Genomic DNA, 12,725 nt, shown 5'->3' with positions numbered 1-12,725 from the left:
AAACGTAACAAGCGTAACAAGTGCACAAATGAATCTAAAAAAACTTTTGATCGATGTACTCCAGTTATGTATATTTTCTTATGTTATTGGTGATAAAAGAATATTAAATAAGTTTCTTCTTGTAAGTAATTAACGGTAATGTAAATAATATGCGATTATCAATTGACGTCAAATCATATTTTCATATCGAATCGCGAATAATTTCTTAAAAATTTTTAACTGTCTTTTTTTTTTTATTTTACTTCTTTCTCGTCAGATTAAATTCAAGAAATCTACGAAATCGATGTAAATAATTAAAATTCGATGATTTTTATATAGTAAGCGAGATGGAATGAGAATTGAAAGGTCTTCGTGGATCTTTTTTCCTCGGTTTATCACCTGTTCCGGATACCATCGGATAAATTATCTCCGCTGCCGTCAGATGGCGACTTTCGTGTCACGAATAGCGGCCGATGGAGAACGGATGTGCGAGAGTTGTGCGCGCTCCTTGCGTGCAGTCGATCCGAGTACTCGAAACCTGTCGCGAACGCAAGCCGACCTTTGACTCCGCTTTCCATGAACCTTTGTGATTCATTCGGTGTCGAAGAGCTCGTGACAGCTCCTGTCAGCAACGCGCCACTGGACCATTCTCACTTTCATCCCACCTGTAAGTTGCGTATATCTTTCGAATACCGCCTTCCGCCCCTCCGCACTTCCGCCTCTTCGAATTTTTCCCGCAATATTCGTTCGACGATTCTCAAAAACCCTCGCGATTATTATTTCATTTTGCACGAGGGAACAAAAGGGAAGGGAAATAAATAAATAGAACACGTCGAAAAATTCTTATTGTCATCGTTTGCAATTTTATCAAAGTGACAGTTGACAATACTCGTTCGCGAGTGACGCGGCGATGGGTATGGTATCGTTTTACGGAATTCCGCGTGGATAAGCATAAATTAAAAAAGACGCCGACCGAGTAATCGCGATCATCGTCGCCGTTTACGATCCACTTTTTCTTTTTTTTCTTTTTTCCTATCTTCCTTTTCCTTAAACTTGAGTTTCGTCGATACCCAGAGAGAGAGAGAGAGAGGAAGAGAGTTTTCGCGCACAGAGATGATTTTTAAAGAGAATCTCCTCACGGGAAGGCATATTTGCATTTACGATATATTCTTTGCGAAACACATCAACACGCTCCTATGCGAGACTATTACACAATTTCTTCAGGAAAATTCCTAAGCCGATAGATCAAGTCTCGTTCTTCTTCGTCTCTTCTTCGTTTCTTGCTCGATTAATATAGTAGAATATATACTTCTTTCTTTTCTTTTTTTTCACGGAGAAGATAGAATTTACAACTTCCTTGGTTCCTTCGGAGCAGAACGCCGTTAATTTAAAGAAAAACAACTGGCGAAATTGCAACCGGCTGGCTCGCAACGAAATCCTTCTCGCCTCGTTTCGCGCGAGAAAATTACAAGCGTGTTTGCAAATTGCTTTGTGCAATTTTGCGTCGCGAGGTCTCCATTAGACAAGAAACGCGATTCTTAAATTCACGACACGGGAAGAATTAATCTGTTGCCAACAAGTATGTCGCGATGGGATCGGAGTTTCCAATTATTCTCAGCGATACGATTTTTCTTTTTGAAAGCATTTTTCGAAACACTTGATTTAAAACGCACGACATTCCGCGAAAGAGCGGGGCGCGCGCACTTTCGTGCATGGAACCGTTGTTACGTAACTCAATCGAGGGCATGCGTTACATAATAATGATTATAAACGAATCTCATAATCATGCTAATACGAATTGTTCAATGACACTGGTCCCGTTCAGACCCACGCGCCTCTCCCGCGGCGTGAGATGAGAAACAATCTTCTCTAACCGAGCCATGGCAAGCTGACCAAACCATCGCCACCGAATTGTCATCACTCGTCATCTATCTCGCGTTCACGAACAATGGAATGTCACGTCGATGATCGTTCCAATAATCGTATGATTATTTATTCGAATCGCGGGAATATCTTCCCACTCGACATATACGCACGATAAAATATCCTCGCCGTTTCACCGTCAATAATCGTCCCGTCCCAGAAATGCACACTCGCTATACTCGTCGATCAGCCACCGTTCGAGAGGCTGATCGTTTTTAACGATCCCCCGATTAGACCAGGTTTCTGGATCAAGGAATCGTGTAATCCCTCCCGCTCTCCTCGCGCACCGGGATTAGAAACGTTAATTAAATGTCCCAGTGGATCGTCCCGATAAATCCCGGCGGCGGATAATCGAGGAAATCGATCGTGCGAACCGGCTGAACGTCGATTTCTCTTCCCATGTTCCTGTTCCCGGAACAATCGTCACTGGATATTTCACGCCCGGTACGACGCTCCGCGGTTATCATCCGCTTTCTTTCGCGCCCGTGAGAAATACCTTCCTTCGATCGCTTTTCAGCGAGCCGATACGAAAAAAAGAAGAGAGAGGTAGGGATTTCCATCGATCAGACCGAGATGTTTTTATAAACGGCGACCGAAACGACGATTCTCGTGGCAATCTCTCTCTCTCTCTCTCTCTCTCTCTCCATCTTGTGGAGACGAAGAGGGGAGAGAAGTTTTCGATTCTGTGCGTAATCCCTCGTTGAGGAAACGAGTCACGTATGGGTGGCGAGGTATTACAAGGGATGCAAGATGGGCAAGACCCTTTGTTCGATCCTCGGTTATGTCACGTGGGAGGACAACCGTGTACGCATATCGTCTCACGATTAACGAGCGCATTGTAATAAATTAGGAATTACGTTGTAAATTAGGAGGACGTTGGCCTCTATACTTTCGTAATTGATGGGCCTCGCGTTTTTCTTGATGGCTTATTTTGAAAAGTGATTAACATGGAATTTTGGTTCAATTATAGCGATCTCATTATTATTATTTTAGTATATTAGTATTTTAGTCTCCGCAGGCAACTGTCGTTTTTTATATCAAACTCGGATTATTGAAATATCCATCGAAATTTTTAATTTTTAATTCTCGAAATAAACCTATATCGTCTACGGAGGATTAATTAAGGAAAATCGCGAGATATTTCTTGAAATTTCTAATTTAAAACTCGTTTCGAAATCTAACGATTTTTTCTAGGTCCTCGGCAACATCGGTTACAGAGAATTGTTAGAAAATGACGCGAAAATTGTAAAATATTCTTCTAACATAAAAACTCATTTCGAAGAAATATTATCATTTCTCTCCAATTCTCAGCGATACAAATCAGGAACATAAAAGTTAAGCATGAAGACAAAAAATTTGAAATATTCTTCGAAATTTCTAATTTAAAAACTTCGAAGAAATTTAACAATTTCTCCTCGGTTCTTGAGATCGCTTACAGAAGATTATTAGAAAAGGAAAATTTTAAAATACTCTTTCTAACATAAAAACTCATTTCGAAGAAATTTAACAATTTCTCTCCGATCTTCAATGGATGATTTACAAATCAGGAAAATAGAAAAATTTGAAATATTCCTCGAAATCTTTTAATTTAAAAATATTCAACTCAGAGAATCGCTTGGAGAAGATTATTTATTAGAAGAAAAATTTCGAAGAATCTCGAAATTTAACAATGGAATTTCTTCCTCATCTTCAACAATCCAACAATATCGTCTTCAGACGCTTAATTAACGAGAACCGTGAAATATTCCTCGAAATCTCTTAAATTAAAAATATTCAACTCCCAGAATCGCTCGCAGAAGATTATTTATTAGAAGACGAAAATTTCGGAATACTCTTCGAAATCTCTAATTTAAAAACTTCGATTTTCGAAATTTAACAATCGAATTTCTCCTTCACCTTCAACAATATCAGACGCTTAATTACCGTGAAATATTCCTCGAAATCTCTTAAATTAAAAATATTCAACTCCCAGAATCGCACGCAGAGGATTATCGGAAGACGAAAAATTTCGGAATACTCTTGGAAATCTCTAATATAAAAACTTGGAAAAAAAAATTATCTCGATCCTCCAGCTATCATCTCAGGTGGAGAGTGATGGAAAAACGGGCGTTTCGAGCACTAGCCTCGTTGCACAAATTGCACGCACGAGCGGAGATAGGGATGATGATAGGCGTACGTATTCGAAACGCGACGTTCAACGCTCGTCGTTCCTTTCCTCGGTTACGTCACGTGGGAAGTGAGCCGCGTAGGACGCGTTAACGTCGCCGATGGCACGGTATCTCGTGTAAAGCGAGAAAGAGCGGAGCTCGATGTGAATTAGGGAGGGAAAGAGAGGAGAGAGAGAGAGAGAGAGAGAGAGAGAGAAAGAGAAAAAAGAATCGTGCCGCGTTAACTCTTAAGCACCGTCCACACCATGTTTCGTCGACGGGGCGACGAGGGGGGAGATCATAGATGATCGCAAATTGTCCGCAATTGGCAGGAAGTCGTGACGAGGGGGACCGTTCCTACGCCCCCACGCACTCTCTTCGCCTCGTTCGTTAGCCGCGCCGTTTACGCTTCCATTTCGCTCTTACGAATTGATTTCGAGATCGATCCCGGCAAATATCCAATCCCCTCTCCTCGCCCCATCCAATACCTCCGACAATGCGGGGAAAAGAATATCCACGCTGCGTTGTTGGTCCATCGTTGCCGATCTTTCGGCCAGAGAAGCAATCCAGTCGAGATTCACCTCTCTCACCACGGAATATCGAATCTCGAATCCAATATTTTATCCGGTAGAGAGAGAAATCGTTCATTGTGATTTTTCCACGTATTCGTTCGGTTACTTTCGCGGATATTACTTTTCGGGATCGGGAAGAAAAAGAAAAAGAAAAAGGAAATTCAACTCGAAATTGATCTCGCTCTCTAAGAACGTGCATCGCGTTTACTTTGGATGGAAAAAAAAAATCGAAAATCTATCGAAAAGTCTCAATCCAGTTGTTATGCGTTCATCTTGATGGGAAAAATCGGAAAAAAAAAAGAACCGAAAATTCGCATTCGATTTTTCTTTGGAAAGAGCGCCGTTTACGAGTCGTGATAATCGAACGCGCGCTACGAAAAGAGAAACAATATTTCAGAAATCTATAATTTTCCACGTTTCGAAACGATCACGTTTCACGTCGGTTATTTCGGAAACAGGATACGAAACGTATTTACATTCTCCTGGAACCAGCCCCGAGCACGTTTTTTACTCTCTCTCTCTCTCTCTCTCTTTTTCTTTCTCGTTTGCTGAACGAGCCCTATTTGCAACAAGTGGTATATCGCGTATTACACGCAACACCGTGTTCGGTTACGCGATAAGGAGAATCAATATTATCCTATCCTGATAACGACATTCGAATCGTGGCGGAAGAGGAAGGGATTTTTCCGCTCGAAACACGGAATAAGGCCAACCGTGATACGGTTATCGAGGCAAAATGATTCTAAACGAGCGATCGGTGTAGCCGAACAAGTATCGAAAAAATCGAACGATCGTAAATTCCATCTGCATCGCGGACCGCACCGATCGCTCGTTTTCCTCTCCACGCGCGTGTGAAAACGCTGCGTGAACAACGCGCATCGCGATTCTGCAGAATACTTTTACTATTTTTTTTTTTTTTTTTGCCACGTTTATTCCACGCGAAAATGAATGTGACAGGCGAAGCGTTCGAGATAAGCGTACGCGTCGTGTCACGCGTCGTCCCCTTTCTTTTCGAGAGGCGCCTCACCTGTGCAAAGAGACTCGATTCCTCAGTCGAGCGGGATCAGGTGAGAAATTCGCATCGCGCCGCGGGATAAATCGCTGTTCTCGAGTCGGTGCTCCATCACCGATTCTATCACGAAAAACTTTGTCGGTGAAACTTTGGCGAAAACTTCGGTGAAATCGGTCATTCCACAAAACGAGTCCCTCCTCCTTTTATCGATCGATCGGAACAATACGGAGAGAAACAATCGCAACGATGGATCTTTTATTCAGCGACTCGATGTGCGGTTCGATCGGATTCGTTGCGTACGCACGTGCGATAGGGCATGTTTAATGCATGGAAAAAAAAAAAAAAAAAAAAAAAAAAAAGAGAAAAATACGTCGAACGTTATTTTATCGAGATTCCGATTTCAGATATCGCCATTCAGATATCGTGGAATGTAAATTTTCCATACCGTGAAATTCTTATTTTCCTAATTCTTGATTGAATTTTTGAACGCGTAATTTTTTCGCGAAAGTAGAAGAGAATCGAATGGAAGAATTCGTGAGATAGAAAACCACACGGATATTTTTCGCGCGCACAAAAAAAAAAAAAAAGAATCGGCAACGCGTATCGGATAACGATCGAGAGGAAAACACGCGTAGATTTGCAACGACCTTGAGCGACTCGACTCAGCGGGCGTTCGTAGGAAAGTGACGTCTTCGCGCGAGCACACGTTTCACATAGGTGTTACCTCCACCATGGAGCAGAGCGACGAGATCGTGATCGGGATTGCGTATAGGTGAGAGGCCTCACCGTCGGCAGGGTGTCCCGTTAGGGGACCTAGAAGGCCCACAAGGGGCCACAGCCAATCGTATCAACCTGGTTCCGACCACACCGGAACGTATCCTCGCCCGATGAGGATCGGCTGCCAACCGGTCGGCCCGATCGCTCAACCGGTATCGTTTATCTGTCCAATTCACGCCCGTTTCTCGTCGTCCGCGTCTTTCGCTCGAATATCGACGAATACCAACGCGCGGAAAAGTCGAAATCGTTTCGTAGCGAGAATGTGAACGCCAATATTTCGCTGTAAGTACACATACACGTCTGAAGAGGATTCGTTCCCTTCCTTATCTTCTTTCCTATTTTCGAGAATCAAAAAATTTTGCTTCTTATTTACGCGAGGTTATCGACGATCGAAAGGGGAATAGAGACGTCTATTCTCTACGCGCAACTCTTCAAATCATACGCAATCGTAAAGCTTCTATCTTCCTCTCTTGTTACTCGTTTCGATTTCCTCGGTGGTCTACCACCACACGCGTTCCTCGTCAAACTCCCGAAACGATAATACGTAAGTCTCGTCGAGTAAGTATCGTATTGTTCGACCTTCCTCCTTGCCTTGTTCATCGAAAACGTTCACCCTGTCACGATCGGGCGTGAGTTTCGCGCGGCGATCACGATCGATCGTGACTCACGCGAGGATAGACGGCGAAAGTTGCCGATATGCGAATAATCGGGTGCGATTCGCGTTTACGCCAATTAAAATCGAAGGTGGCGTTGTTTCGCGCGAGTTTCAGGGAGCGTGGAAGAACGGGTGAAGGTAAAAATGATGGGCCGTACGAAGTTTGAGATTCGTCGCTCGTGTTTCATTTTCAGGAAACACTGCCAGACCGTTTGTCGCCTTGAGGACCTCGAGGGGTGTTCCAGCCATGGGCCGCACGGGATACACGTGCATCAGGCACGTTTTCTGCTCCCTCAACGTTCTCATCTGGGTACGTAACCATTATTTTCCATCCACTGTACGTATCATCGATTTATTACGCGAGCATTATTACAGAATCAGGAATAGTTACTATTATTTTATATTTATTATTATTATTATTATTATTATTATTATTATTATTATTATTATATTTATTATTATTATAAATTCGTGATTTATTGATAATAATAAATGTTACGTAACATGTTTTGAAATTTCATTTTTTTTTTTTATCAATAATAGCTTCTAGAAAAAGGGACTCGAATACCAGTCTCATCCTCGGCTCGTTCAACAAGTTTAATTAAAGTTGGAATTTATTTGTCGTATTCGTTATATAAAAATACCGATTACGATCGTATTTACGTCGTGTTTATTCAGATTTCACTAGAGCTAGTGTGATTTCATCCAATTTCATCATCGCGCAAGACCTTCTGGTTCTCTCTCTCTCTCTCTCTCTCTCTCTCAGACGAGTCGAAACGAAACGTCGGCCGCGATTCCGCCGAGATGGCGGCACGCGAATCGAAAACACGGCTGGTCGAACGTGTCCGCAAGCGTGTCACGTTCGCGAAACACGATCGACCAAGTTTCGTTTCCACCGATGCCGCGGAGAAGAGAAGCGGCGCGCGATGATGGAAACGGCCCACGCGCCCGTTCAAATCGGCGAGCATTGTCATTCCCGCTGCATTCCACAGCCATTCCTCTCCTCCTCCTCCTCCTCCTCCTCCTTCTCCCTCCCTCCCTCCCTTCCTCGCTCGCCGATACATCTTACCATTTCGAACCGCCCCCGTTGCTCCCCGCGCGCCGCTCTTAAATAGGACGTTGAACCGTGCTCTACGAGCTATCAACTCGCTTACGGTACCCGGAGAAGAAGAGAGGAGAGAAGATTGGGGCTACGACTCTTCCTTCTCGGTCTTTTCAACAGGTGCGCTCCCGTTTTTTTTTTTTTTTTTTTTTTTTTGTTGCTCACTATCGTCGCGCGTTTTTGATTTATGAGAGACAGTTTGACGCGTCAAGGACGGCGGTAAAAATAAAATACTGCGCGAAGAGTCAGAAGGGGACGGAAGGAGGGAGAAAAGGAAATCGTCGATCGGTCGGAGGAGTATTTGACCGTTCTGTTAATTGTCGATTGATCAAGGAATATAAATAGTTTTTCTTCGAGTTTTTTGGGAAATTAATTACGTATTCTTAATAAATAAATGAATAAAGGATTCCAGTTCGCGCGCTGAAACAGTTTTTTCTTTTGCGAATCGAGGATCGAATATGAATATGAAATTTTAATTATAGTTTTTGATTCCGGGCGATCTAAAATTCGCAATTTGGAATACGATTTTTCGAACGTATTTTTTTTAAAGAAATTTCAGTTTATCAGTTAGGAATGGAATAACTTTCCAGAAGAATTATGAAATGCAATCTGTTTTTAATTTTCAACGATTCTAGGTGATCAATGCAAAGGTGCAGTTTGGTCAATAATTTTCTCATAAATATATTCGTAATTTTTAACGTTTTCAAAATTGCAGTTTGTCGATTAGTCAAAGAGCACGAATACTTTTTTTTCGCAAAATTTTATCGATTGGGAAGAAGCAACTTTCCAAGATTCATAAAGTACAATCTAATTTCTAAAACACAAATGCAACTTTCCAAGATTCTCATTTTTAATCGTAATTTTTAAAGTTTGTCGATCAATCAAGCACGATTTTCCAACGAAATATTTCCCGCGAAATCTCGATCCATCGATCCACTATTCTTACAAAATCTATTTTTAATCGATGATTTTCAATCGATTCCAGCCGATCGTCCACACCGAAAACCGCACCGCTCGAGCGCGCACTCGGTTTTCTAATCAACAGTCGACCCGGCTGTTTCATCGACGAGATGAAACTTAACGGTACCGGTTTCGCGGGCAGCGTAAATCGAGCGGCGTTTAATCGTCCGATCGAGCGGACCGTTGGTCCATTTATTCGTCCCGGTCCATCCAGTATCGCGATGCTGCTCGCCGATAAAGCTTGACCGGGATATTGGGTCGGTGGAGCACTCGATCCCGTTTCCATCCCAAGTACCCGACTTAAGCTTAAATTACTTCGTTCCAACTAGTTTAACTGGATTGGATAACGCTGCCTCGTCGCGACAAGCTTATGCTAATTTTTCATCGGTTCGATGTATCGCCCCGAGGCTCGATATTCCGCCCGATTACCGGCCTATCTTGTCTCGACCCAGATTTTCCACCTCTTCGTCAACTCGACGAACTCGACGAAATGGACAGATGAATTATCCTAACGATTTTGTTGGAACGTAGATCGTTGGGACGTGAGAAAAAAGATCGGAAAAAGTACGATTCGGGTCGATATTATAATATTTCGAAAACGCTCAGGAATAAAGGGACGCGTACAATTGGTCGGAACAATGGTGGCAAGATATAACGGGCGAGTTGTGCGGATGACGAGCTAAAATTGAAGCAGTTGAACAAAGGAACGGTAGAAATCGTAAATGACGTCTGTTCGCGCACAACGATGCCTTTAATCTCGTCTCGGAGGACGGCGCATCGGAGGGCAAATTACTAAACCGCAACAATCTCCGAGGAAAAGGTCAATATACCTTCTAATCTCGCCCCTCTCGACCACTCCACGTCCACGATTTGTTCGGGAGCAAATGCTGCCTCCTCACCTGTCCTCGCCACCGACGCGATAATTTCGAATATCCTTTGAAACGATAATCGTAAGACCTCGAGACGAGGCAACGGATAACGAAGGGAATAAAGAATCGAGTTGTTCCGAGAACGTTGTACGAGAGTTTCCTCGACCCACTTTTAAACCCCGAATAATCCAGAAACCGCGATCCACGACGATCCTTCCCTTTCTCACAATCCATCACAATCCCCCTGATTTCGGGACTGATTCGAATTTAAGGCTAAAAGTGGCAAGAATGGAAAATCGTAAACCTCGAGCTCGAAGATCGAGTAACCACGCGCAGTCACGGGAAGTCGCGCTCGACCTCGCGATTCGCGCGTTTCGCAAGATCGGAGAGTGGAACGGTGATACGGGAAGCGGGCGTTATCGCATTGCATAATTGTGCGTCGAATAATAATCAAGTCGAGGAGAGATCATCGTTGCGATTCGATTTTTTTTTACGCGGCTCCTTTCTCTCTAAGTGTCGTCTCACTCGCGTTCCTTATCACGTTCCCTGTTTACGCGAAGAAAAAAAGAAAAGAGAAGAGGAGAGAAGAGAAAAGAAGAAATAGAAAAGGAGGATGATATCGGGCGATAGAAAAATTCACACGATTTCACGGTGGAGAGCAACCAGGCCAGGCCGGCGTCCTCACTCGTGCAATCATTTTTACAGTTATGCGCTTGCGGAATTTTGGGTGCAGGCCTCTGGCTCCGATTGGCTTACTCCGGATACACGACCTTGGTGCCGCACTACAGTTTCGCGTCAGCTGACTCGTTGCTGCTCGCCGCCGGATGCGTGACCTTCGTAATCGCCTTCTTCGGATGCTGCGGCGCGTGGTTTCAATCGAGATGCATGTTAATCACGGTTCGTATCCCGTGTGTCTTTCCTTCGTCTTCATCGGCCCTTCAACCTGTCCTTCTTCCCTACAGTACTTCGGTTTGGTGATACTGATGTTCCTGGGCGAGTTCATGCTGGGCACCCTGGCCTTCATCTTCAGGGAACATCTAGCCAAGAGTTTGAAGGACGAGCTGCTGTTCGGCATCGAGAAGCATTACAACCTGACCAGGGAACCTGGAACTCTTCCCGCTATATGGGACCACATACACACGGAGGTAGATACTCTCCTTGAGAGAGAAATTCATAATTTGGAAAAAATCGTGTTATCTTTTTTTTTCACTAAGAAAAGCGTAAAAAAATTTCAGTTCCACTGCTGCGGCGTGCGGGATTACACGGATTGGTTCCGAATCGACGCCTGGCCGACGGAGGACCGCGTGCCCGATTCCTGTTGCGTGCAGAGAGAACGGTATTGCGGTCGCCTCGACTCCGAGGGGCGTAACAAGGAGCTCTGGTACAAGGAAGGCTGCGCGACAGCTATTCAAATGTGGCTGGTGACCAGGCTGCACGTGGTCGGGACCGTTGGCCTCGTGGTGGCCTTCCTCCAGTTGTTCGGCCAAGTGGCCAGCATGATCCTCTTCTGCACCGTCAGGCACAAGAGGTCGTCCCACACGTACAAGAGTTACGATACCACCAACACCTAGAATTTCAGATGGATCTTAGACGAGACCAGCGTCTAAGATCCATCGAAACTTTATATACATATATATATATATATACACGCACATGTATATCGCACGCCAATGATCGCGATCTTCTTCGCCGCCGATACGAAGAGGATCTGGGATCGTTGCCCCTGTATGCCTCTCGGCCGATATCTCGATCCCCCTGTAAATTGTTTTCCTTCCCTTCTTGCGAAAATGTACGCCCCTTTCTTCTTCTAGAATTAGTAGAAATCGAGTAGAAACGCGAGCGAATTATCGTTAAACTCGTCCACGAGCTTAGACGGTGGAACGAGACGATTAATAAGCATGGCTTCTGAGAGACACGAGACGAGCCATTATTTTAATGGGTCGTTAGACCCGATAAGCGATTCCGCCTTCATCCAGCTGAATAATTTGACGAGCTTTTAACAAAATAGGTCGGATGTAAGTAAGAATAATAACGACGTACTCGCCGAGTTTGATCGGTGGAACGAATCTTGTAGAAGTAGATAGTAAGTAGAGGAGAGAATTTTATATAGTAGGATACGAATATTTATGTTACCTTGCATGCGAACCTGTTTTATTTACTAGAGATAAGGTAATCGCACACGAATCATACCAAAATTATTCGTTACGTACGACCAGGCGCTACGAATCGCTTTGTCAATATTGTTCTTTTTTCCTTTTCTTCTCTTTTCTTTTTCCGTTCCGTTTCAACGGTTTTGCCTGGTCGTGCGAGCGCGAGCACAATTTTTATTTTTATTCTCGTTATCGTTTTAAAATCGGATCGACCCCACCCGTGGAAACACTACACAATCCTCGTGGATTTTTCTCTCGCCTAGCTTTAAATCCTCGGGTGTGTCGATCGTGCATCGTGTACGTTTTTTTATCGCGTAATAAGTTGTCGATAAAGTAGCGACACTTGACCGCCTAGTGTACGTTTGAAGAAGTGCGTGGTTTCGAACGCAGCCTGCCACGCTACGAGGTCGCGACGATCGAGCTGCATCGAGATCGTATCACGCGAGCCTCGTTGTGTACGTGTAACGTTCAGATAATAAATAATATATTTATGAGACAATTCTTCGTGCATTTCTCGCATCCGATACATCACTTTTTCGACAATTCTTAAGATAATTTGATAAAAAACAAAAAAATTTA

At 43.8% G+C, this 12,725-nt stretch overlaps 1 protein-coding gene across 3 annotated transcripts; it reads left to right on the top strand.

Annotated features, from left to right (window-relative positions):
- Positions 1 to 481: 481 nt before the first annotated feature.
- On the top strand, positions 482 to 12,645 carry LOC122719745 (tetraspanin-9). 3 transcript variants are annotated; one of them, XM_043945881.1, is made up of 5 exons: positions 482 to 646; positions 7,260 to 7,375; positions 10,702 to 10,893; positions 10,959 to 11,141; positions 11,232 to 12,645. In XM_043945881.1, exons 2-5 carry the CDS (start codon positions 7,313 to 7,315, stop codon positions 11,565 to 11,567), a joined length of 774 nt encoding a protein of 257 aa, XP_043801816.1. In that variant the 5' UTR covers positions 482 to 646; positions 7,260 to 7,312; the 3' UTR covers positions 11,568 to 12,645. The 3 variants fall into 3 exon arrangements, with proteins under 3 accessions (XP_043801816.1, XP_043801824.1, XP_043801807.1); XM_043945889.1 differs by lacking the exon at positions 482 to 646 and adding an exon at positions 5,640 to 6,692; XM_043945872.1 differs by lacking the exon at positions 482 to 646 and adding an exon at positions 6,724 to 7,203.
- Positions 12,646 to 12,725: the final 80 nt, after the last annotated feature.

This window comes from Apis laboriosa, unplaced genomic scaffold (assembly GCF_014066325.1).
Source record: "Apis laboriosa isolate Shangri-la unplaced genomic scaffold, ASM1406632v1 scaffold11_cov152, whole genome shotgun sequence".
NCBI lineage: Eukaryota > Metazoa > Arthropoda > Insecta > Hymenoptera > Apidae > Apis > Apis laboriosa.
This window is presented reverse-complemented; position numbering and strand designations above follow the sequence as displayed.

What these genes read in the sequence shown, in the direction of transcription:
- LOC122719745 (XM_043945872.1), top strand. Translation starts at nt 7,107, where the DNA reads ATGCGAATAATCGGGTGCGATTCGCGTTTACGCCAATTAAAATCGAAG. An exon ending in GCGTGGAAGAACGGGTGAAG is followed by an intron (nt 7,204 to 7,259) that starts GTAAAAATGATG and finishes TTTCATTTTCAG; the next exon opens with GAAACACTGCCAGACCGTTT. An exon ending in CCCTCAACGTTCTCATCTGG is followed by an intron (nt 7,376 to 10,701) that starts GTACGTAACCAT and finishes TCATTTTTACAG; the next exon opens with TTATGCGCTTGCGGAATTTT.